Below are 25,890 nucleotides of genomic sequence, written 5' to 3'. Positions count from 1 at the left end.
AAAAGGGGATTTACCAGCTTATAGCTTAGTTTTAATCTTAATTATGTAGTTTAATTAAAAGTTATTTTAATTTTTGTCCCAAAAATGTACCTTTTTGGTCGAATTTTACGTTAATTAAACTTAATTAAGTTGAAATTAATAGTCGTTGGGGCGAGAGAGGGTAGTTTAGTTAAGCTTATTTAGTTTCTGAAATGGATTTGAATGATTGCTTGATTTAATTGCGACTTTTAGTGTGGGGGCCGTATTTTTATATTTTACCCCACTCTTTTGTGCCGAAAAGTGCCGAAACGGTCACTAATTTACCCCGAAAAGCCGAAGGCGAAGCCAGAAGTCATTTAGGATGTTTTAGCAGACGACGCATGGGAGTTTTCTACTATTTTAGAATTCGGGGTAATTCGGCAAAAGTTCGGCAAAAATAATTTTGGGGTAAAATAGTGTTCCCCAATCCACAACAAACTTGGGAAACATCTACGTTGGCCCTGACCGAGACCGATGTGTCCTACATTTTGTGTACTTACTATATAGTTAATAATGGAAATAAGTGATTCGGAAAATTCTAGGGAAATCTCGTACTTAAGGCAACCTTTAAATTCAAGTCGAACGACACCCAATCTTCAAGATTTATCAAATGAGAGTAAACCAAACCCGAGACCTCGTAGTAAAAGCGAGCACGTTAAATTAAGGACGACTAGATCACAACCTAGCGTTCCGTTTAGTAAAATATTCGTGGAAGTTGAAGGTAATATTAAGGTTAACACTTGGTTTCTCACGTCAAACGATTAAGTTTTACATTCATTTAAATCACCAACAAACAATTACAGTTTTAGTAGAGGCCTACTTCTTTTAGTACCGCACAGAGAGAATTCTAGTTAGAGGAGTAGAAAGCGCGCAACTTCAGCTTGACGTTCTATATAACTGGTCTAGTGAGAATTATAGTAAGAGGGGTAGAAAGGGTGCCATTTAAGATCCGGATTTGATTCCTCTTGGCCAGCAAAGAGAATAATTTCATGAGGAGTAATAGAGCTATCTCAGCAGCCTTAGTGTGACGTCACCCACAATATTTTCCCATAGAACCAAAGCGGTACCAAACATGGCCCCCCCACTACCGAAGCTAATACCGTGAGACACTGACGTCATAGCTGAGATAGCTCTATAATCTGCTACCGCGAACTTTCTCGTGGCGTCACACCCTCCTTTCTCTTACCTCGGTGTTGGCGACCATGTTGAAAGTCGTCAGCTTACTGCTTAGACCACACAATTTATACTACCATTATTGACGTCACGTCCCCGTAGCTCCTCCCCTCTCAGTACCACTCTATAAGACTATTATAAGTCTATCCCAAATAAATGTTTAAGTTTCGCGCACATTGCAGATGGCTTCAAAAAAGTCAATGCTAGCGCTTTGAGGCCAAAAAGTACCAAAAAAGATGAGAACGAAACGAAATTGAAATCAAAAGGAGGGAATGTGTTTAAGAATCTCGCCTACGAAAGTCAATCGTATTTCAATCAAACTGGCACACTTTGCCACGGATTTTTAGCGGGAATTGCCTTATGGCATTGCGTCGCGATATTCAACTTATCACCACCTTATAATACGTGGAAAGATTTTCTTCACCATTACAGCAACTTGGCGCACGCGTACCAAGCATTGTTCTATTTCCTTAACACGTTTTGCGTCGTGTCAATATGCGATCGGTACAAATACTTTTCAAATTAATTTAAAACAAAAAAAAAAAAAACGTAATACAGCTATTTAACTCTTATCTTTAGATTTAATATCGCTGCTAAAGGATGGGAAACATTCGTGTCGCTCTATCGTAAAAGAAAAGCCGTTCTCTTAGCATTATTCTTCTATCCATTGTCGCTATTGATTACCGTTAGTGTTACCAACATCGATCATTTGATTCAGAGTCATAAACATTCAAATACAACAACATGGTGGGAAAATATGGCGGTATGTTCAAACTCCCGGGCTTTGTCCCGATTCTTAGAATTCCATGAACCCGCGTCGAGGGGTCCGATATTTACACCAAATCAAAGAAGAAATCTTTGGGGAAATCGCGAAATCAAAGAAGAAATCCCGAAACCTTTTTGGGGAAATCGCGAAATCAATCACGAAATCTTTGGGGAAATCGCGAAAACAAAGAGTCAAACACGAAATCTTTGGGGAAATCGTGAAATCAGAGAGTCAATCACGAAATCTTTGACGAAATCGCGAAATCAATCACGAAATCTTTGGGGAAATCGCGAAATCAAAGAGTCAATCACGAAATCTTTGGGGAAATCGCGAAAACAAAGAGTCAAACACGAAATCTTTGGGGAAATCGTGAAATCAGAGAGTCAATCACGAAATCTTTGACGAAATCGCGAAATCAATCACGAAATCTTTGGGGAAATCGCGAAATCAAAGAGTCAATCACGAAATCTTTGGGGAAATCGCGAAATCAAAGAGTCAATCACGAAACCTTTGGGGAAATCGCGAAATCAAAGAGTCAATCACGAAATCTTTGGGGAAATCGCGAAATCAAAGAGTCAATCACGAAATCTTTGGGGAAATCGCGAAATCAAAGAGTCAATCACGAAATCTTTGGGGAAATCGCGAAATCAAAGAGTCAATCACGAAATCTTTGGGGAAATCGCGAAAACAAAGAGTCAATCACGAAATCTTTGGGGAAATCGCGAAAACAAAGAGTCAATCACGAAATCTTTGGGGAAATCGCGAAATCAAAGAGTCAATCACGAAATCTTTGGGGAAATCGCGAAAACAAAGAGTCAAACACGAAATCTTTGGGGAAATCGTGAAATCAGAGAGTCAATCACGAAATCTTTGACGAAATCGCGAAATCAATCACGAAATCTTTGGGGAAATCGCGAAATCAAAGAGTCAATCACGAAATCTTTGGGGAAATCGCGAAATCAAAGAGTCAATCACGAAACCTTTGGGGAAATCGCGAAATCAAAGAGTCAATCACGAAATCTTTGGGGAAATCGCGAAATCAAAGAGTCAATCACGAAATCTTTGGGGAAATCGCGAAATCAAAGAGTCAATCACGAAATCTTTGGGGAAATTGCGAAATCAAAGAGTCAATCACGAAATCTTTGGGGAAATCGCGAAAACAAAGAGTCAATCACGAAATCTTTGGGGAAATCGCGAAAACAAAGAGTCAATCACGAAATCTTTGGGGAAATCGCGAAATCAAAGAGTCAATCACGAAATCTTTGGGGAAATCGCGAAAACAAAGAGTCAATCACGAAATCTTTGGGGAAATCGCGAAATCAAAGAGTCAATCACGAAATCTTTGGGGAAATCGCGAAATCAAAGAGTCAATCACGAAATCTTTGGGGAAATCGCGAAAACAAAGAGTCAATCACGAAATCTTTGGGGAAATCGCGAAAACAAAGAGTCGATCACGAAATCTTTGGGGAAATCGCGAAAACAAAGAAGAAATCCCGAAATCAAAGAAGAAATCGTGATGAAATCAAAGAATCATTCCCTACCTTTTCCTGAAAGTCGGACCCCTCGCCCTAGGTCAACCATACACCAATACCAAAAAGAAACAAACCTCTCACTTAACTTTTAATTCCACTAGGGCGACGGAATCAACGTAAATTCCAAACTTGACCTCTGGAGATGGTTATCGTTAATCCGTGGAATCTGCGTCATCTTGGGTTGGCTACTTATTGGAATTCAATCTGAAAAGGATCTATTTCTCGAAACATTGAAAGAAAACTCTTAATTAAATTATTGAAAATTGTATTCTCAATTAACGTATTCTTGTACACACGCAAAAACTCTGGTTTAAATAATAATTACTTAATAATAAATCTAGTCAAAATAAAGGATATTAAACGACAATTCCGCGCCTCATTAATCACTTTGCACGGAAGTAAAGAGACTGGTAAAAAAATCAGCTTCTTTCATTTGCAAATTAAATCGCTCAACGATTTCTTGTATTTTGTGTCGACGTCGAACGTGTGGGGGAACGGAACTGAAACGGTAATCGTTTACTCCCATGAAACTCAAGGTTGATTAAAGAAATTTAAGTAATATTACCTGTCAGTATCTAATCTTCTACGCCTGCATAGATTTAGTGTCGTTTGTCTAACCATCATCCCCAAAATTCTTCGGCTAACAACCATACCATCGACTAATGGTAAAGCTAATGTTATCCTAACAAAGAGATTATGTTAAACTAAGCTAAGCTTTAGGAGATACGTCAAATCAAAAGATTATGCTTACTTTCCGACTGGTCCTTGCATCTTAATTCGATAAAGTCCATTTTTCAACGCGTGTATAAAAATCACGAAAGCGTCTTTGTCAGTCTGACGTTGTTGCGATACAACCGACTCCAATCCAGTTGACGTTTCAAGTAACATCTCATCTAGAAAATCGTTAATAAACTCTACGAAAACCTCTTACTTCCTTGTAATTTCCTTACTGGTTGGGAACGTCAAATAATCTTCGAAACTTTCAAGCCAAACGATTAATATTTTAGCGTCATATCCGCAATGAGTGCGTCCAAATTTTCTACCGGAAGATCTAGTTTGTCCAGTGTTTAAGCCATCGGACGTTGAATTTTCCAAATTAAGGGATAACGCGCGAGCTTTGTTAGAATTTGACGTCAATGACGACTCGGAATCGGTTGAAATGCTATCAGGGTCTTTGGCCGAAGAGTCAAAGTTGACGCCTTTGATAGTTGGTAAGTCAGTAATTGACCATTGACGCGAGGGAGTAGGTAATTTACCTTTTGATCTCAAAACAGGTACGGGTTCTTCGGCAATCTCATTATTCTCATTTTTCTTGGATTGCAAGTGAGACTGTTCACTCTTGTATTGTTTGGAGGGCACGACGAAGGCGATTTCGCAAGTGGCGTCAGCCCAATATAGAACCTGTCTTTGCCCATTGTACAAACTACCGCCATGATCGATAAAATGCCGATCAGGAATTGGCGGTGGATTGGTACCATTGACTGACGCGGTTTTGACATTCCAAGATGTTCGCGCGTGCCCTGTCCATCCAATATGTTTCGCGACTTCAACCGGCCATCCCAGAGACAATAAAAACTCTAAGAAATGCGGGCTGACCAATTGACTCGAACCGACGTTGGACAGTATTTCGGCCGCATCTTTCTGACCCTTTTTAACGTAAAACAGGAATACCGTGTCGTACGTGCGATTACTCATGGTATCCAAAAAGTCCAATTGACTCGTGAAACCGGGTTGATTCGAATCAAGGGCCATTAAAGGCGGTAAGGGTTGCGTTAAAGTTTCTTTGATAGAGTCGGACGTTAAAAACCCGAAATGGGATAGAAATAGGCGAGCGGTTTGAAAGTCTTGGCATAATCTAAAAGGATTAAGAATTATAGTGTGATGTCCTCAACTCGGGGTTTATAATAGATTCGGGAAAGTCCTTTATATATGTTATAGCCCGATTTCTCCCCTTTACAAACGATGCTAATACTTGGGGTTACAATTAACAATCAGGGCTGGGAAAGATGCTTACTCTGGTTGTTTGCATTCAACTTCAATATTCGGTGATTCGGGAATGTTAAATTTGCTTTGAGCAGCTTCTTCGAAATGAGCTTGTTTCTCCATTAGTTTTGAAAGTTTATCAAAACCGGATATGGCGGGATTACCAATAACAGATTCCATGGTAGGAATTGACAAATCTCTGTAGCGATGATATCCTATTTAATTAACACCGACCCCGCGATGCAATAATAAACTTACGCTTGACATTGCGGGATTTTGCGTATTGCATCGGGAAAATACTGTTGTTTGACGGAGTAATTCACTCCGGGTTCCTTTAAGGGCGGTGGTCTGTTAAGATGAACTGTCCCTGTTTTACTTCCGGACTTATTCCTGGGTAAATGTCGCAATTGCATTGCCCAAGCGTGTTTCCCAAATGGTCCACGTATCAAAGCGGTCACAGTGGGTTGAGGGTCTTGATCGTTTCCTAAATGTTGCTCAAGTAGGGCTAAAATGGAAGCATTGTCTACGACGAAGTAACGGAAGTTCGCGACGGCTTGCTCTTGAGTGACGGGTTCCCTACTCCAACTGTTGCAATGTTGGAGTAAAGACTCTTCGTCAAGTAAAGAGGATAATGTCTCGGGACCAGACAAGGTCGGAAAATAACCCTAAAGAGTTACGGACGCAGTTTTAAACTGGGTTTTAGGGGAGGGCGTATTATCTCTCTTACAACTAAGTCCATCATGCAAGTTAGGACTGATTCAGCGGCGTCTTTAACCCTCATTGAAGCTGGTTTTAGTTCTTTGTCGGCTTTGAATTTGGGTGCCTCGCCCGATTTACCCTAATCGCGATAATGAAGTAAATAAACCACCGTACTTGTCCTTCCGGACCCTAAAGCCCCAAAGTTCGTCAAAATTCCGATCGATCGACTTACTCTGGATTTCGATCCACATATCCCCAACTCAATGACCTCAAGGACAGTATGAACACTGTCCTTTTCTTTCAACAAGACAGGATGCTCCAAGAGCCAAGAAGTGACGCATTGATAAGCTCCCACGATGGTCGAGTGCAAGTCTTTGGAATGGTTAGGCGGAGGACGCGAACATTGGTAAACAATGTAATCGCAGATCCATTTAACCGCCCTCTTGCACTCGGACACATCTGTTTCGCAATAAAATACTCAATCTTTGTCCTCCCCCCCCTAGCTCCCACTAAACCGGAGACGCGCGCTACGTACCTTGATTTGGAAAATGAATTCTAGCTAATCCAGAAAGCACTTCCAACGCGGCCAACGATATATTCAAATCAGTTTTCCAAGATGATATTAAACGATGACAGATTAGGTAAGTTGCTCGAACGAAAAGAGCGTACGCTGAATCTATAGCACCGTAAACGACAAACAAAATGCGAAGAGATTTCTATTTATATTAAATTCATTAAGAAAGAACCGAATTTATGATTGGACCGAGCGTCGAGGAAGATAGACGCAATGACCGAGCCGCCATTTTGATGGTGGCGGATTTTAACTAAAATCTATAGAAATTTTCAACCGAATCGGATAAGATTTAGGGCGTCAGGAATGATAATCCTTATTCAAGGAACCACAAAAATATTCCTCATTCGCTCGGCCCATAATCCTTCCAAACAAGTCCGTAAAGGACTGGTCAATAAAATGCGATATTCCGAGTTGGGTGCTTAAAACTAAAATCATTGGTTGCAACAAAAAAAAACGTCACACAACCGGGACAAGAACCATTCTGAAAGCCCCGAAACCAAAAGAAAGAGTGTACAACAGTGTCAAGTGTTGAGAAGGAAGAAATTACACCAGTGAAGAGAATTTTTTTTTTTTTTTTTGGTAATTATGGTCACAATTAAGAAGAATTAGAAGAGAAAATAGAGTTTCTTTGTGGTCAAACGGGAAATGAACAATTTGGTCATGACTTATTTTACCGTTAGCGGTATATTCGGAGCTTTCAGACCAACTGTCAAGCTCGTAGCTGGCGTGACTTTCTACAGAAATCGAAGACGGCAAACTACCGGGTTCTGACGACTCTTTCTCGGGTTGGGGTTCAACGCTGGCCGCTACGTCCGCATCTGGACAACAGAAAAACAATTTCCCTAACGCGATTAAGCCACTAAAGACGTGTACAAGGTTTAGTTCTTCTAAATAATAAAAGCGAGGGTTCGTTCCGGGGGATAAGAAAATAGAAGATCTACATTACCAGAACACAATAGAACGGCGACCGATTCAGTTGGTTTGGCGGCTTGCTGGGTGAACTGTTCCACTTCCTCGACGGTTGCCGAGTCTTGAACGCATTGAAATAGTCCACCCAGAAGCATTTGCGTATTTATGGGGTCGGCTTCCCCTTGGAGCGCGTTTATTAAGAGATTCATTAGACGGGGACGACAAGTTTGAAACATTATCGGTGGTTTATCAGTCGGACCGATAAGCTCTATGGGTTTGTTTTAAATACTACGTTACTGACATGAAATTCGAGCTTGCTACAAAACTGAATTAAACCTAAACTGACCCTTGATCGGAAGGTCACGAAAATGAAGAGAAAGTGGTAGCATTGATAGTAGAATTTGTATCGAGGCTCGACGTAACTCCACAATGGAAGAATTAGGCTGTGGACTATTGAAAGAACGAAATATATATCTCACCGACTTTCAACTTGACCTTTTAACCTTACTTTAATTTCAGATCTCGTTCCGGTAAAACCCTCTCTAAAGCCGAAAGAAAATGCGGTAATAATACCATACAACCGTCTAAATCTTGTCTGAAAAGGTCGCACGAGTTAAGAAGAATACTCGAAGCAACCTGTCCGAGTTTATTCTGCGAAGTAATTAACGACACAACGCGTTAAGTCTCCCGAAAATTCAGACTTACGGCCAAAATATCGTATCTACCTTTCCCCCCGAAAGCCCGTATTGCAATGCCAAATAAAATCGGGCCATATAGACCGGAAGTATCTCTTCGCCAGTTCTTTTAGCGCAAAATACCCGACATAACGCGCCGATAGCTTCGGCTTGCCCAGTTTCGAAATTATCAATTGTTAAATTCGGTGGTATCTCTATCGAATCGGGCATAGCGGGTCCGGCGATATTTTTACTGTCAATCACCAAGGAACTCGGTCGGCGACTGACAGTTCCCGCTAAAATTGGCGAAAGACGCGTTTACGTCCACAATCATTGGCTTAGGTGCAGGTGGTCACTTACATTCGCTATTGGCTCTGGTGACAATACCAGACCCAATCAGAGCCGCTTCGAATAACCAGGACCCGAAAAGATGAAGAATAGAGTTGCATCTCGGTCGAGAAGGTGATAAGGATGGTTGAAATCCCGGGATGAAATATGGCGAGCTTGGCGCATTTTGATTGACAGGTGATTGAGCGGCCGCGTGAACTTGCGGGTGATGCGTCTGTTGGACATGCGCGTTGCTAGGAGCCGGGATTGACGAAGCTCTCGATGTTAGTCCCGCGATTAAACTTGTTCTCTGTTGACCTATGGACCAATTATTTCCATAGAACGTTGAATCCCCAAAAACAGATTTTTGTTCCAATTCCCGTTCCATTTCTTGTTCATTAACGTTTTCATTACAAATTTAAATACTAATTTACCGCTTATACTCTTTGTCTTTCTAAGAAGACACTTATTACCCGAAAACGCGACAATCTTATCACTTATATTGTAACCCATTCAATTGTATTTAAACATTTAACAGAAGAAAACAAAAGAATTTTGTATCATATCCAAGTGGTTGATAAGAAACGCGGTTATCACGTGACAGTTAAAATTATAATCAGATTAAATTCAAAGGGAATTTTGGGGTAAACTAAGCTACTCAAAGAATAGGTAAAGCGGGGTGCGTCGTAAGGACAGAGGGATGCGGCTTCCCCTCTTACCATCAAAATGGCGCAGACGCCGCCTACTAAGCATGACGTACGTTTTGTAGAGGTGGTTTTGGTCGATTTTCCCGACCCCCTTCTAAGCACGCGTTGCAAACTACTCCCGAAATAATTAGCCTATAATGTCAATTACCTTTTCCTGGTCCAGAAGATTTCGGTATGACATTCCTCCTGAGATGTGGAGGAGTGATGGAAACGGATTGAATGTTTCCCGTAGTTGTTGGGTGAACTTTGGCGGGAATTGTCGCGGGTTGATGGGATGTTGAGGAATTGTCCTCCAAATGGGAAGCGTGAGCGGACGCTATTCCCAGGAACGAATTAATCAAAGTAGAAACTCCGTGCATAGCTTTGAAAAATACTTGGGGCAAGGAGGATAGGCAAGGATGTTGGCATGGGTCAATAACCATTTCGCTACTTAACGCGAAATGGTAGAATTTTGGCGTTTGGCTGATGACTTCTGGTCGGCTCAAGTAAACAGGGTTTCCCAATGTATGGAGGAAACGGAACCAAGTTTGAGCAATGTTGTAATTAATCATTTCAATCGGGACCAATTTTTGTTCCGATTCACCTAAAAATTAATGTTATTCCTCCTTCATTTGTTCAGTACAGTGAAACTGTTAGTGAACGTACTTAGTTTCACTTCTGGCAAATGACCCCCATACAAAAACTGTAAAACCCTGGATGTTAAAGCCAAATTAACTTTATTCCATTGGTCAACCAAGACAACTCTATGTCTCCAACTGCAACACAACTCGCGGAACGTTTTCCATAATGGTGGTGATGGAAAACAACGATGGCAAGCTAGAAGCCACACTTTGAACAATACCCCCAAGATACGTTCGCCTAATTTACTGCTAATATCATCTGAATAAAATGTCAAACTTCGGAATCAATACTCAAACTACGTCACTGACAAATCAATCTACCTTGAACTGTGGGAGGAGATAGCAAAGTATCATTGATAGCTAGTAGAAAAATTAGAATTGTATCCCAAGTCTCTCTTTCCAAAATTTGGGAATCATGGGCCAAAGTTTCAAGAGTTCTTAAAACTCTATGACAAAGTACCGCTTGCCTGCTAATGGTATCATCACCTATCATAATTTACACCCGTTTTATTACCCAAGGACACAAGCAGACACACTACTGCTGCTACTTACTGCTTTCCGATCTCGGTACAAATAGATTGTATAAATGCTGTATCATTTTTCTAGCGTAAATATTGGGGTCGTCTAAGACGGGTTTAGGTATGCACGCCTTTGGTTCATTAGTTAACACTGATAACCAATCGCAATAAATGCTAACACAATCACGAATTGCTTCATGTTCCGTTAATGGTAAATCAAGCCCAAAACATATGACCTAGTTGATGGCAACTCAGCGTTGAAATAAAGGATTGTTTAAACAATTTCTGAAAGAAATCGGACTTACTTCCATGGCCCATTGGACCTCTTTTTCAGTTTTAAGCGTTGAGGGCTCGCAGTTTGTAGCACTGACCCCAAAAGTTGAGGGGAGTGACTTCATAACCGCAACAACAATATCTCGCCCAACCGTGTTGGGAAATTTGTGTAGAACGCTCCATCGTCTCTCCTCAACTTGGAGACTCACTGGGATCGAAACCCACTCGGAATACATTTAAAGATTACCTCGTAATGTAGAAATAATCTTTGGAAATTAACTTTAATCGCCCTTCAGTCCATGACCATAGCTAAAAGTGAGAAGCCCTGGCTTTATGTCTATTCCAACTTTCCAAGACTAATTAATGGAGATTCTACATGGAAATTACTCTAATATTGTTTCGGAACTAACTAATAATTATATTTAAATTAAACTTATGTTTGTCTAATTTAGAAATTACAAACTTATACAGTTTCAGTTTCCGTCGAAAGTGGCCTAATATCAATTTGAGCAGACGAACTTGGTAGATTCGCGGAGTCGCGGACCTAAGCCTAAACGTCAAACAAGGTTCTTGTTGTTGTTATTATACTTAATTTGTAGGTAATTAATTTTATCTGGTTTGATTAGTTTAAATGAATGATAATTTTGGAGCAATGGACGAAGAATCATTAAATTTATTATCAAACGGCTCGGAATCTGATCTAATTAAAATTCTAAGTAAATTCACGCAAGAGGTAAGCCTCATACACCCTAAACCAAAGTGTTTAAATTATTATAATTATATAAATTTTTAATTTTAATCCTAATTTCAGAATGCCCAAACTTTCTCCTTGCCGAAATTTGCCAAAGACAAGAAAAAGGTTCGTTTTTTTTTTCAATAATCTACGTTTTGGAAGTTTGTTACACTACCTTCGCTACATATCAGAGTTCCCCCTATCCATTCTTGTTGGTAGTTAAGTTTTTAGCTTGATAGGAAATAGAGAATACGTTTTTGTTTAATTTTCCTTGAAGAAATTAGTCGAAGCTCTTTACAAAAAACTTCAAGACCCTGCTTCGAGTGGTTGCCACGTATTGTGTTTAGAAACATTCAGAATCCTAAGTCGGGACAAACAAGATTTGGATGAAATTTTCACTCGAGAAATTATCAATTTGATGGTGTACTTGGCTGGTCTGTACAGCGAGGAAGATGTACTCGAAGGAAAAATTAACCAGAAAGAAGACAGCGCAGGTTGGACGCGATATTTGTAATCCTTGATAGATGAATGTTGATTTTATATGGTATTTTTTAGTAATTATCGAAGCATTAAAGAGCTTAAGTAACTTGATTTATAATAGCGTATCCGTTCAAAGAATTTGTAGGTAAGAAAACGGCGTGTTTCAATGTATTGAAATTAGAAAGTGTTTGTTTGTTTTTGTTGTTGTTGTTGACGCATTACATTATAATAGTTCAAACAGCGCTGTTGAAGGAATAATGCTAAGACTTAGAACATATTCTGAAAAAGAATGGAGTCACGATGTCAAATTCTTTGACATGAGAATGCTTTTTTTATTGACCGCTCTCTGCGCTGATATTAGGCCAAAATTAAGGCGAGATCATCACGGGTTGATTTACCTAACAGAGGTTCTAGATCTAATTATCAAAACAAACTTGGAGGAACGTTTAAAACCAACAATTGGCGCGTCGCAGGTTGGTCAAACTCGTTAGCCTAGGGTTATCCAATAAATGACTTTGGTCTAATATTTAACTTGATTTAGCCATCGATAAAACGCCGTTTTAACAGAGGAAGTAAACGTGGTTGGGAACAAAGCGCGATTGAAAGAACGAGTGAGTTAAGGAATCCCCAAAAATTCGGGTGAAAAATATTGAACCGCGCTTTTTCCGCCATTTAGATGGTAAAGCTCCCGATATCCCACCCGCGTCACCGCCACCTTGCTTGTCTGATGATGAAATAGCCATGGCTAGTGAAGTTCTAAAAGTGCTCTACAATTTAACTGTCAATATGGATAAGCATAATGTAGATGAGGTAAATTTTACGTCGCCAAGTTTTAACTGCTGCTAGCTTCGGGCGGGCTAAGGCTTACGTTAAGCCTTTGCTAAAAAAAAAAAAACATTCCCGTTATTAGGAAGACGAATCGCATTTCCTGCGTCTTGTTTGCATTCTTCATGACATTTTACTGTGTGATACAAAGACCAAAGAAAAGAAGGAAGAATTACAGAGGTTTACATTTACCATTTAAACAAAGAATATCATTCTAATTGCTTATCGTAACAAAACAAACCTCTAATATAGCAATACAGTCGCGTTACTAATGAACATCCCACCAATGTGTTTCGAGGAGCTTCTTACCGCCATGGCGGACGTTAACACTACTGGTAAAGACTACCCCAAAGATTATGAATTTTATGGATGGAATGTTGAAGCTATCGCTGTCCTACTTGACTATTTGGACAAGAAACTCGACTCTGTAAGAGCAAGAAATAAGAGTTTCAAGTACTTAAATCTAATTATAATTTGTTGTCGTTTAGCCTGAAGGGAATTTGTCACAAAGCCTGATGCCGATTTTGGGTTGTTTAATCAAAATAGCTCAATCAAATCGCATCATTCGAAAGTACCTTAGATCACGAGTAAGATACTTAAACCTTATTAGTACACATTCCTTAATACATAAGTAACAGCATTTTTAACAATACATTTTAGATATTGCCTCCATTAAAAGACGTCATGAATAGACCAGAGGAGGGATCGACTCTTCGAAACAAGTAAGTAATTCTTAAGTTAGATTAATTAAAATTAATGTTTGAATAAGATTTCTTATAGAGCACATTGTATCTCCTTTAGGCTAGTTCGCCTTATGACGTCACCGCTTATCCAAGTTAAAAAATTAGTGGCCAATTTGCTTTTTGTTCTCTGCAAGGAAAATGGTGAGTTGTATGGCTCCTCCCCTTTCGGACAAAATGGCGGAAACTTTATAGAGTTAAAAGTTGTGCGTGGGAATGAGTCTAATTGGTTGAGCGGGGGTCTGACGTTTAGTAGGGGACATTTTTACCCTTATGTTCACTCCCAATTAGGGGTGTGAACGCATTAATCGGTTCAGTTTTAATGCCAAGGCTTAAATATTCGCGAGTAATTGACCAAGGCCTAACTATAAGTTAATTCTATTTCAGCCGCACGGCTAGTCAAATACACTGGATATGGTAACGCCGCTGGTCTTCTAGCTAGCATGGGTTTAATGAGAGGAGGATTGGGTGAAGGTGGTTCTAACTACTCAAGCGATTCCGAGGACAGTGACACTGAAGAATATTTGCAGTATAAAGAAAAGTAACGCCCCATGATTCCCCTTTCCATACGTAACAATTCTAATTGTAACGCCTTGCTTATAATTGAGGTTTCTGTGTTTCAGGATTAATATGGTAACTGGTTGTTACGAAGAACCAAAACCAAACCCTCTGGAAGGAATGTCTGATGAACAAAAAGAGTATGAAGCCATGCAGCTCGTTAATATGATAGAGAGATTAACGGCGTAAGTTTTAATTACTTTTTAGGACAATTCCCAAACCAAAATGGGGGGTTATTATTATTAATTATTTAAATTATAGCGACGGTGTTATAAAACCGGGCGTTATTGGCGACGACGGTCGACCAGTTCCCGTCGAACACATTCTCGAACTTCAAAATGCCTTGGGCGATAAAATGGGTAAGAAATAAATAACTTCTGACCAAACTACAACTAAAGTAAACACACAGTATTGTACTGACATACTTTTTCCGAGATAAACATTAAAGTATAAAATTAATTAAGTCTCTCGTATATATATATATATTGATATTAAATTTAGTAATTTAAACTTTAAATAAAATTTAATATTAAGTATCTGTTTTTTTTTTTTTTTTGGTAACGTGGAGCTCGCTGTGTCATTTGTTCCATTTCAACAAAGGCTTAAGATAAAGTTAATTTAGTCGAACATTTACACGAATTAAGGGATAGTGCATGGCGTTTAATTTCGATTAGAGGAAGGTTTTGATTTTAAACACAAGGATGATGTTGGGAGGAGAGAAATAGGCGCGCTAACTGTGGAACAGTTTAGGTCCGGTAGGACGCTAGAAATGGGGGACGAATACTCGGAAAAATGGCGGGCATTCTACTCCTTTTCAGACTAATCACTAGACCGCCCGCCATTTTTCCGAGAGTATATTACTATCCCTTAAGGTATTGGGGTAAACTTATTTTCATACGTCGGTAATTTGAACCAATCATATAACGAAATAAATGTAAGTGTAGGGACCAAGTCAGATTTTTTTTTTTTTTTTGCGAATGACACTCTTAGCTTTTTCTTAAGCCTAATATAATTGAACACCAAAAAACTGTTAGTTGGTAAATTTTCTTTTTTTTTTTGGCAATCATGAAGTAATTAATTAAACACAATATAACTCTTACAAATCCCTGTCGTATCCTATCGTTTCTCGTTTCGCCAGCCACATCTTAATTGGCTTTTATCATAACTTCATAAGTATGTTTTACATATTCCCCCTGAAAGTGTGACGTCCGTTATAAAGCGTCGTCTGCTTTATATCGGATTATCGCGTCATAATTATTGGGGAAACTCGTTCGTTAACGGTTATTATTGTATTTTTGAAGGGTAACGAAGTTTTATGTTGTTCTCTTAATATTGTGATAATGTCAGGTTAATTAAATACATTTTAAAAATTAATAATATTGTCAAAAAGTACCTGATTATTATAATGAAAAAAAAAAAAAAATAACTAATTGTGGATGGAAACTTTACAAAATATTAATTAATAAATATCTTTGTAATTTATATATGTATTAACTTAACTATATAAAAAAAATAATTATGACCAATAATCAATCAACCTTTGTGGCCCAATATTTAAAGTTAGTTAAAAATAATAAAATTTTTGGCCTATATGCCATAAACCATAAGTTCATAAGATATGTTCACCATAAGTTTGTCACTGGTTACAAACTGGAGCTTGTCATGAAGTGACGTAGGTCATAAATTCGAAGTAAAGCGACGCTTGGTGACTGGGGCGTTGTCAAAGGCTTAGTACAGACTAAATAGGAAGATGGAAGTCCTGCAAAATTAACAGTGTAGCCAATCAATAGGCAGCTAACAATTCTGACCCCGAAACGTCACACCCTTCTATCTCTTACTGGAGTTTCATCCCCCTTAACTGTTGGCAACAATATTCTACGCGCAAAAACTCCAACCAGAGAGGGGCTTCGTGACGTCAGACTATCTCTTCCCCCTAGACAGTTGTTAGCTCCCTATTCTAGCTAGAGCTTTCTCTAGCATTACGAAGTATAGGTAGGGTCATACTTATGGAACATAAACTTATGACGTATCTTATGATTTTGTTTCGGAAATGATTCAAGGATAAACGAAAATGAGAATGTGATATATATCTAAATAACCGCCGAGCGGTTTTAACGTATGATGAAATGGTTAATTGTATAAGATACTTCACTTATCAGTAACCTTGCATAGTTTTGGTATAACTGTTGAACGTGAATTTGAACACAGAATCTTGATATACAAATAAATAAATAAATAAAATGATCCCAAAATGCTACAAAGTTGTTTCAATAACTTTTATTTATAAACTACTCGGTTAATAATTAATTTTTAAACAATAATCATTGATTGTTATTAGCGGCGGATACTTTAACAACATCGTCAAAATAGTAAGTATGTTGATCGAGTAATTGCTCAACTTCATTTTGTCTAGCGTTAAAAAGATCATCAAATTTCTCTCCTACAGTCCATAAAGTTTCTATATCATAGCGTTCCCTAACATCCGACAAAATTAAGTGTAGTACGATAGAATTCATATCAATAACTTTCCAATCTTTGCAATCATTTCCCTCAATGTTTAAATAAGCGTCTTCGGTACTTTTTCTAGATTTGTAAGTTTTAATTATAAATTCTGTTGAGGCTTTTAAATGTCTGATGGAATTTGCAGTGGCCAAAACTAAATAATCGCAGTAAGATAAATTCTGCGGTACTTTAATAACGGCAATATCTTTCAGGTTCTCTTTGCGTAGTAAATCTATTAGTTCGTCTAAATTGAAAACCCCCTTCTTACGACCTGTTGTGTCATTATCATTACCACCACTGCATTTTTCCAATTTACCAATGCAAACGTTAGAATTTTCCGCAGAACGTTCGTTTTGTTCTACACCTTTCGATTTAGATCCCCCAGGTTCAGTTCCAGGGGGAACAGCGTCAAAATCTTTCATTATGTCGGCTAAGAGTGAACGTAACTCTGTATCTTCCTTAAGTATATCTTCATTAACCTCATTCTCATCCGTATCTCCAGGAAATGAATTCACACTGTCATTACTTATTTTGGACCTTTGATTTGTTGAAAAGGAAGCTACGTTGTGTTTATTATTATAAAATTTGCAAGAGTGGAAGCACGAATCATTTCCCAAGTTTTTCGTACTTCCAAATGTTCCGAGAAGTCCGGATACTGAGCCAAGGTTTACGCGTTTTTTCATTTCAGGAATGCCAATGTTGTAATTTCGTTCTCCCAGACATTTCGCAATATTTGAAACATGGTTTAACTCTCGAGATTTGATTATTCTTCGAAACATTTAAATGTTTATTTATAACAAATATTTCGCGTAAACAACACTCTCAAGTTGGATTGTTTTAGGAATGCAACTTTCCAGTTTCCAGTTCCACTTATGGTATATCACGGCCCACTCGATCACGCGCTCAATGACGCAAGGTGCTCGCGGTATAGAAGCCGCAATAAATAGAGTTCGAAAATTACTGGTAATTTTGACTTAACCGCGTAAATCACCATGGAACTATAATTTATCATAATTTTATAAAAACTTTTATTAGAGTTTTCAACTTAAATAATTATGAAACTGAACCAATCTTCCCCGTGTGACAACAACCATATATAAAATGAAGCTAACAAGACACCGTTTAAAATACTTTAAAAAGGGAGGTCTAAAGTGTAAAATCAAGAACGATTAAGCGTGGAGTTGCCATTTAAGGCGTCATAAATATTCAAAGCAAACAAAATTACGAGTAAAAGGTAGAGCCCGAAGTGACTACACTGAAATAAAGCTCAGACCAAAACTTGAATAAAATATTAACTTACATGAATTGCCGCGGTGGATTATTTCCAAGATCTTTAGCCTAATTTCCTTGAATTACGACTAATTCGATAAATTTTAATTTATGAATAATAATTACATGAATGTTCACGCGACAAGCGATGCTAAAGCATTTTCGTGCACAACGAACTCCGTTTGAACATGGTTTGAATTTGAATGGAAGAATTAGGCTTAACAATTGCCGCGCTAAAACTTGCGCATGCGCCCGCTCGCCTAGGCATGCCATAGATATGTTAAAAGGGTAGATACACAATTCAATGGGAGGTCGACGTGGAAGGGGCAACGAGCAGACAGCCGCTATTTTCTGGGGGTAGCCGTATAAAACGCCATCTATCGGGAACTTTCGAAACTAAATTAAAGGATGAGCTTAGAGTAGTGGCACTCTATGTTAACCCCCTATAGGGCATAATAAGTCAAACCCTCGGAGATGCCATTACTCCATTTTATACGAGCTAAGAGCAGAAAAACGTATTTTATAAATTTTACACCTGTAAAATCGTTTAAAAAACACTTGGAACTTGTATTTCTACTTACTTTCGAGGAAATACCACCGTTTTCTGAAGGTAAGAGTCATTTTTTATACATTTATTAGTAATAAAAACATTTAAGGCGAGCTAAGCCTTGGTCTTGTAAAACACGGCAGATTAGTGATTAGCGTTGTTTTCAGCGTTGAAAAACGTTATTTTATCATGTTAAAAAAACGTTAGCAACGTTTTAAGGTACTGATATTTAAATATCCGGACATTAAACTGTTACATATTCTTAAAATAAGAGTCGATAATGGTGCCCACCATAACAAACTTTGTTAAGTGTGTGTCTCTATATTTAAAGGCATAAAACAAAATATAACATAAACGTTTTTATTTACTTATTTATGTAACAATCATGGCTTCAACTCATGTTTGCTGCGTTCAAACTGTAGGTGTAAAGAACGTTTTCTTTCTTACCACAACTTTCCGAAAGAGACTGCCACTAGAAAGAAGTGGATTAATTCTATAACATTAGCTGTAGGACCTCTGTCCACTGATATCTCCAGTTTACGGATTTATTCAAAACATTTTACAAAATCAGATTTCTTTCCCACCACTGGAAAGAGACTACGTAGAGCGCTCAAACCGTACGGTTCGCGATTCCATCCTAATTTGGAGATCAAATTAATGTAACCAATGAAATTATCCCTAAACTGACTCTCCGTAATTTGACTCTCGAGCAACAATCTGAAGCATTAGAAGAAATGGGCGCGTTGTCCTTTGATCATGGATTGAAGCATGAACCCGCTGCTTTTTCAAATATTCAGGCAACACATCAATACCCAGTGTCACACCTCTGTGGGTTTGATTGTTAATCCACAATTTTTCTTCCTTGGGGCAAGCCCCGATTGCCTTATACTGGTTGAGGACCAGCTGTACTTAGTGGAGATCAAATGCCCTTACACTATTTTCAAGAATAAAGAAACTATCAGAGGAAAAGCAGCTTCGGGTAACTTTTACCTTTACATTGACGAAGAAACGGATGAACTGGAACGTCTATCATCAGATTCAGGGTCAGCTTTTCGTGTGTAACGTACCCGTATGCTTTTGGGCAGTATTTGTGCCACCCGATAACATCGAAATCTTGATGATAGTGAAAGACAACCAATTCATCAATGATACCTTGCTTCCAAAATTATCCTCTAAATATTTCATTAGTCTCCTAGGCCTACCTCATTTTGCCATAGAAATGTTCGAAAAGCCTAAAAAATAAATTTTCCAAGTCACAAAAGTACAGCCTCTTTTCTCTATGTGCAAATCAAATCTACATTATGGCCATGACCAAGGCTTAGCTCGCCTTAAATGTTTTTATTACTAATAAATGTATAAAAAAAGACTCTTACCTTCAGAAAACGGTGGTATTTCCTCGAAAGTAAGTAGAAATACAAGTTCCAAGTGTTTTTTAAACGATTTTACAGGTGTAAAATTTATAAAATACGTTTTTCTGCTCTTAGCTCGTATAAAATGGAGTAATGGCATCTCCGAGGGTTTGACTTATTATGCCCTATAGGGGGTTAACATAGAGTGCCACTACTCTAAGCTCATCCTTTAATTTAGTTTCGAAAGTTCCCGATAGATGGCGTTTTATACGGCTACCCCCAGAAAATAGCGGCTGTCTGCTCGTTGCCCCTTCCACGTTTTTTTCGTTAAGCCTAAGCCAGCGAAGTGGATCTAGACCCTTTATAGTTTTACTATATCTATGAGGCATGCAGGCTTCTGGGGGGGGGGAGGAGGGGGTAACGAGCAATCTTTAAGATGTTCTTAAAATTTTAAGAAAAACTTTTTCATTTTAGACACGACAGGTTTTGGTCAAAAACGGAATTTTTAAAAGTAAATTTTTTCTAGACAATTTTTATTGTCATTTAGTTTTCTTATAATAATGAAAGCAAATTAGTGAAAAACAATTCGCCATAGTAGAGATGTCAAGATACCAAAAAACACTGGATTTTTACCGTTTTCGTAAATAAGCAGGGAAAATCTTAAATTACAATTACCCTGGTAATTAACCGTTTACATTACCATAGCAAATTACCATGTGTGGTGTACGTATACAGTTTTCCACGACACACTTGATCACGCCAAAATTCCATCTTATCTTAATTCAGTTTACCTCTTATCTCTTTAAAACAGGTGTTTCGAGAGATGATTAAATGATATTAGTTACCTAACGATATTATTTTTGATTTACTTAAGTTCGGAGGGACATACAAAGACAAAATCAACGAGAGTGAATTATTTTCATCAAAATTAAATATGTTAATCAGCTTAATATTTTTATTTGCTTTAACATTTAACAAAACAAGTTCATCGGGTATTGACAACAATACATCATCGTTGCAACTACTTCAAGTTGTAAGTGGTATATTTAAAAATGTCCATAAGCCTATAATCTGATATCCCTATAAGTGAGAATTTGACGTACGTTACATTGCAGGTTTCTCGACACGGAGCGCGAACTACAAATAAAAACTCGTACCCGAATGACCCTAATAACGATTATTTTAAACTAGGTGAGGGTCAACTAAGCAAGGTACGATTGTAAACTTAATTAAAAATATTATTAAGATAATCAGTCTATTTCTTCCCAAGGAAGGAACTATTCTAATGTACGAATTCGGAGAAATAATAAGGAAGAGATATTCAAATTTCATTGTAAATGATTACAGAACCGTAAGTCGTTATCTTTTACCAACAGAAGTATAACACAACCTTGAGTTCTTACGTACAACTGATAAAACGCAATGTTATATTTATAGGTATTGGCCAAGAGTTCCATTGTTCCACGATGCATTCAGAGTGGAGCAGCCATGTTATCAGTTATCTATCCTAAACCGACATACCAGGATTTGAAAAACGGAAATTACGACAAATCAATCTCATCCATTCAAGCTATTCCAATTTATGCCAGACCAACTCAATGTCCTGATGGCGTAAGTGTTAAATATTTTTTGAATGTAGGTTCAAGTACTTGGTACCGTTGGAAAGAGGACAATTAGGGCTATCACATCCTCAACGCATATCCACATGTCCCAATTTTTAACACATTTTTCAGATCGCTTACCCAGCATCAGACTATAATGCCATGCTTGGTAATCTCGATGATCTCTTTATCCGTCAATTTTCAACGGAACACATGACGGTAGACATAACAAAATTGACCCTTTAATCTTCTGGTTCAAAAACTGGACAATTGGTTCGCTTAGACTCTGAAAAAGGACTTCGCTGAAGCAACAGGACTAAAAAACGTAACCGTGAATGATATAACGAGCGCTTTGGACGCATTAACAACCGAAGTAAATGGATTTAGAAATGATTTGTCTTAAGCATATTGAAAGGCGATCATTTCAGGAATACCATAATTTAGCACTTCCCTCGTGGTACAAGTCATTAAAATCGAGAATGATTGAATTGAACAAAGGATATTTTAAAGAAATAGCAACTAATTCCACCTTGAATCTTAAACTTGGTGGTCCAATACTCGAAGACATTGTGAACAACTTAGAAACAAGCGTAAAAACAAAGGATACCGACGTTGAAATCAATTCCTTCTACTTCTTTACGGTATAATATTATTGTCTATTTCTATCAAGTTGCAAATGAACAAAAAGAAAAAACCATTTCTTCAGCACGATATCATAATTTCGCCACTACTGGGCTGTCTTGGAATAACATTGGACGAAACTCCGCCATTTGGTGCTACTGTACTAATCGAGAAACATTTGACCGGAAATGGAACAGAGTATGTCAAATTCTTCTATTTGCCAACGCCAGATGCCGAAGTAAAACAGCTGTTTTCATCCAAGATTACCGAAAATTACGGTGCATTCACAATTAAAGAATTAAGAGACATTGTAAATAGTAAAATTTAATAAAATTGTCAGATGATATTAAAAATGAATTGAGTAAATTTAATTCAAGTAAAAATCTTTTTTATATTTTCGATGTCGGTTTCGGTATCCATATTTCTTAACAAACGCGACCTGATCATCACCTTCTTCAAATTATTTTCGGCGAGAAGCGCATTCGTATCTTTAAGTACTTGCAACTCGTACATCTTCTTCAACTTGCCCTCTTTGTCGTCTATCCGTAGGAGTCGTTTTAACTGGTCCCGTAACTGAACTAAAAACTGGTGTCCTTTACCCTTAACAGCTTCTGATAGAACTTGTTTTCGCATCAGCTCGATTAACAAGGCGTATAGCTCTTCGCCAAAGTCTCGGGCAAGTTCCAAGGGCGTTTTAAGTTGGCTGTTGACGATATTAGTGTCTGCGCCGCAAGCAAGTAGAACGCCTACGCATCGGCTTCTAGCTATGAAGGACAGGTGCAAGGCAGTGTTACCGTGACTGTCTGTACTGTTTATAAGTGCTCCTTCGCTTAACAAAAATAGTACGGCATCGCGGTGTTGATTAACACAAGCAATGTGTAACGCTGTTAGCCCCATTATGTTGGCATCGTTGAGTTGCGCACCATACTTGAATAATAGTTTCATCATCTGTCAAGATATCAATCAATCTCATTATCACTAGCCCGGCTTGGATTTACTATCATTGGTCAGAGGAAAGTTAGGACTAACATATCTCTAAGTTATTTCCACGAACCTGGTGTTAAACTAGATTTATAACCGACGTTCCAGTCAGAAAATATTATCTAAGATAGAGGACCATTGGGCCTACTCAAGAGATTAGTTTGTTATCCGTACCTTAACGTCACCATTCTTGGTAGCAAAGATCATGGCCGATTCACCGAGTTCGTTGTAAATAATCAAACTAGCGTCACCTTCCTCCAATAAAACGTCGACGACGTCATAATACCCATTCTGAGAAGCTATCATCAATGCAGTTTTACCTTCGTCGTCTTGAGCATTGACAGTCACTTGACCACCTAACAGAGCGGCTATAATTTCTAATTGCGCCGTTTCGCAAGCCGAATGTAAAAGAGTTCTACCACGATCGTCCGCGCTAATAATGTCCGCTGTTTCAATGTTTATCAAATTTAAAAACGATTGAAGTTCCCCGGCTCTGGCGGCTCTGTGCAAGTCACAAATTAATTTACTACTACTCACCGGCATGGCCGACTAACTCGTGGAATTAAGTTTCACTTTACTAATAAGCTTACACGTTTTGTACTGGGGACGTTATGCGCTTACCAACATTGTGGTAATACACGAGGGAAGGCAGAAGCAATATTGGGTAAGCAGCACAGTCTAAAATTTATCTTCGAAAGTTCTCAGTTATAATAGGGGTTCTTTATCATCTCATTTAGGTCAGCAGTAGATGAAAAAAAAATATTTCTGGCTAAGATGTAAAACAAACTTGGTATTTTTGATTAAAGGAAATTTTTACTGTAAAATCACGTGACGTTTAAAGTCCGAAAGTATACTCTAATTATTTCCCAGAACCAAAGTTGGCGGCTAATTTTCTTAATTACTCGAGGCCCTAATTTTGAAACCTACAACATACTCGAAGGCCTACATGTAGAAATGAAATTGACATGTTCAGAACCAAAGACCGTTTTTCAGAATGATGTCATTATTTCGTCTAAACTATACTGGAATATCATTGGAGGAAACGCCGACTAATGGAGAAACATGTCCTAAAACCGAAGAGTCACCAAATTCCTCTAATTACGAAGTGAAACAATTTATTTCATTAAAGTTTAATGAGCATTACGGTGATTTCATAATTAAATAATGAAGATACGCAGCTATAATAGTAAAATTTAATAAAAGAAATTGTCATACAGTATTTAAAATAAATTGTTTAAATTTAATTCGAGTTAAAATTCAGTTTGTCAAATCGGAAACCGTATTTCTCATCAAACGCGAGCGGTTTATCTCCTTTTCCAAATTCTGTTCCACGAGAACCGCATTGACCTCTTTTAGCGTTTGCAACTCGTCCCTTTTGTCATTTAAGAGTGCTTCGATTCTCGTTAAATGCTCCCATAATTCAGCTTGAATCTGTTGCTCATTTTCTTTAGAATCGTCCAATAAACGTCGTTTCCTAATGGCCACGATTAACTTTTCGTCACTTTGTAGGCGATAGTATTTGGCGAGTTCCAAAGCCGTATCAAATTCGTGGTTGACTATAGTGGTGTCAGCGCCACAAGCTAGTAGAATTCTACGGCACCGGCTTCCAATTTTCATGGATAAGTGCAAGGCAGTATCACCATTCTTGTCCGTCCTGTTTAAAGCCGCACCTTTACTTAACAAAAAGAGTACGACATCGCTCTGTCGGTGAAAGCAAGCAACGTGTAACGTTGTTAAGCCCATCATGTTGGGTTCGTGCAAATTCGCGCCGTACATAAATAATAGTTCCATCATCTGTGAAAAACATCAATCGAGTTAATTACCTCGACTCATGAGCGATTTGTTTCACGCTACAGGATAGGCAACTCCCTATCTCCGACGGCGGCTTATTCTTATTATTCGATATATGCCTATACTCTGTTCCATCTCCGGTTGTCAGGACGCGCAAACCTACGTCTCTATGTAACGTAGCTTTGCGCGTGCTGACAAGAGGCGATAGAAATCCAGGATCTAAAATCTCGAGATTTAAATCGTCAACACGAGGATTTCGTTTGTTTCGTGTCAGGACGTACAAAGCTACGTTACATACGAGACCTAGTTTTGCGCGTGTTGACAACCCAATCTGGAACACGCGCATTCTTTATTGATGGTAAATTTTGTAAGCAAATCGCGAGAAATATCAGAACGGGTAAATAGAATACGCCATTAAAACCTTTAACCTTAGTTAGTTGAAGAAATTTCTACGGGGTCTTAGCTTACCTTAATATCACCATGGGTGCAGGCAACGAATAATGCCGATTGTCCAAGTTTGTTTTCAAAAAACACGTTAGCACCACCTTCCTCCACTAGATTAGTGACAATCTCGTAATGACTTCTTTCGACGGCTACCATCAATGGCGTTCTAAATCTATTGTCTTGGGCTTCGACGGGCGCACGGTTTTTTAACAAAAACTCGACAATTTCCGACTGCGCTGTTTCGCAAGCCGTATGCAAAAGAGTTCTACCATAACTGTTAGCGCTAATAACGTCAGCTGTTGGAACTTGCAACAAATTCAACAACGATTGAAGTTCACCTTTTCTAGCGGCATTGTGCAAGTCGCGAATTAATGGGTTTAAGCTTTCAAAATAATACCGAGGTATATCCTTGAGGTTCCTATCCATGACTATAGTTGTACGCGTGTCAAATACCCTTAAAACTAAAAAATCCGCAATGAAGAAAATTAAAAGCTCTCTAAAGACCCGAGAATGTGCTTGCCAATATGACGACTTGGCATCAAGGATCCCACGAGAAAGTGAAGTCGAGGCTAAAACTGAGTCTGGTTTTTGAATACCTGGTTTACTAAAAGACGTATCGTTGAAGCCCTATATATCGTCTTTGTTGTCAACATAACCTATAGGCCCCATTTTTTAA

General features: G+C 38.4%; 6 protein-coding genes across 8 annotated transcripts; 3 read left to right on the top strand and 3 right to left on the bottom strand.

The window, feature by feature from the left end:
* Nucleotides 1-429: 429 nt before the first annotated feature.
* LOC149673491 (transmembrane protein 237) lies at nt 430-3,856 on the top strand. The gene is made up of 4 exons (XM_089839057.1): nt 430-739; nt 1,374-1,695; nt 1,771-1,954; nt 3,591-3,856. Exons 1-4 carry the CDS (start codon nt 532-534, stop codon nt 3,735-3,737), a joined length of 861 nt encoding a protein of 286 aa, XP_089695183.1. The 5' UTR covers nt 430-531; the 3' UTR covers nt 3,738-3,856.
* On the bottom strand, nt 3,738-11,009 carry LOC149673490 (ral GTPase-activating protein subunit beta). The gene is given in 21 exon segments (XM_089839042.1): nt 3,738-3,989; nt 4,055-4,171; nt 4,241-4,382; nt 4,440-4,688; nt 4,746-5,344; nt 5,504-5,671; nt 5,731-6,137; nt 6,200-6,310; nt 6,404-6,640; nt 6,642-6,847; nt 7,420-7,563; nt 7,692-7,922; nt 8,001-8,104; nt 8,163-8,305; nt 8,380-8,624; nt 8,689-8,973; nt 9,511-9,945; nt 10,008-10,241; nt 10,304-10,468; nt 10,535-10,736; nt 10,806-11,009. Coding segments are annotated over 21 exon segments (4,749 nt in total). The 3' UTR covers nt 3,738-3,868.
* A 189-nt stretch (nt 11,010-11,198) lies between these two features.
* Nucleotides 11,199-16,370, top strand: ric8a (ric8 guanine nucleotide exchange factor A). Of its 2 annotated transcripts, XM_089839046.1 has the most exons (16): nt 11,199-11,339; nt 11,400-11,506; nt 11,585-11,632; nt 11,784-12,000; nt 12,062-12,131; nt 12,219-12,459; nt 12,528-12,597; nt 12,663-12,796; nt 12,897-12,991; nt 13,064-13,238; nt 13,300-13,398; nt 13,472-13,533; nt 13,613-13,695; nt 13,939-14,092; nt 14,175-14,294; nt 14,371-16,370. In XM_089839046.1, the coding sequence occupies exons 2-16, from the start codon at nt 11,405-11,407 to the stop codon at nt 14,477-14,479; spliced, it is 1,779 nt and encodes a 592-aa protein (XP_089695172.1). In that variant the 5' UTR covers nt 11,199-11,339; nt 11,400-11,404; the 3' UTR covers nt 14,480-16,370. The 2 variants fall into 2 exon arrangements, with proteins under 2 accessions (XP_089695172.1, XP_089695171.1); XM_089839045.1 differs by lacking the exon at nt 11,199-11,339 and having other exon boundaries at nt 11,365-11,506.
* Nucleotide 16,371: 1 nt separating this feature from the next.
* Nucleotides 16,372-17,905, bottom strand: RsfS312 (ribosomal silencing factor RsfS-like protein, 312). Its single transcript, XM_089839054.1, has one exon. The coding sequence runs from the start codon at nt 17,388-17,390 to the stop codon at nt 16,431-16,433; it is 960 nt and encodes a 319-aa protein (XP_089695180.1). The 5' UTR covers nt 17,391-17,905; the 3' UTR covers nt 16,372-16,430.
* An 868-nt stretch (nt 17,906-18,773) lies between these two features.
* Nucleotides 18,774-24,010, bottom strand: LOC149673486 (transient receptor potential cation channel subfamily A member 1-like). The gene is made up of 3 exons (XM_089839055.1): nt 23,154-24,010; nt 19,801-22,946; nt 18,774-19,659 (listed from the first exon to the last, which is right to left on the bottom strand). Exons 1-2 carry the CDS (start codon nt 23,520-23,522, stop codon nt 22,371-22,373), a joined length of 945 nt encoding a protein of 314 aa, XP_089695181.1. The 5' UTR covers nt 23,523-24,010; the 3' UTR covers nt 18,774-19,659; nt 19,801-22,370.
* LOC149673487 (venom acid phosphatase Acph-1-like) lies at nt 20,677-22,355 on the top strand. Of its 2 annotated transcripts, none has more exons than XM_089839051.1 (8): nt 20,677-20,809; nt 20,892-20,987; nt 21,047-21,127; nt 21,214-21,387; nt 21,510-21,596; nt 21,661-21,750; nt 21,806-22,018; nt 22,084-22,355. In XM_089839051.1, exons 1-8 carry the CDS (start codon nt 20,711-20,713, stop codon nt 22,324-22,326), a joined length of 1,083 nt encoding a protein of 360 aa, XP_089695177.1. In that variant the 5' UTR covers nt 20,677-20,710; the 3' UTR covers nt 22,327-22,355. The 2 variants fall into 2 exon arrangements, with proteins under 2 accessions (XP_089695177.1, XP_089695178.1); XM_089839052.1 differs by having other exon boundaries at nt 20,775-20,809; nt 20,892-20,967.
* Nucleotides 24,011-25,890: the final 1,880 nt, after the last annotated feature.

The sequence above is a fragment of the Phalangium opilio genome, unplaced genomic scaffold, assembly GCF_054372755.1.
Source record: "Phalangium opilio isolate 3A_F unplaced genomic scaffold, DU_Popi_V2 ptg000048l_1, whole genome shotgun sequence".
NCBI classification, from domain to species: Eukaryota; Metazoa; Arthropoda; class Arachnida; order Opiliones; family Phalangiidae; genus Phalangium; species Phalangium opilio.
The sequence above is the reverse complement of the archived record's forward strand: the minus strand, read 5'-3'. Positions and strand labels throughout refer to the sequence as shown.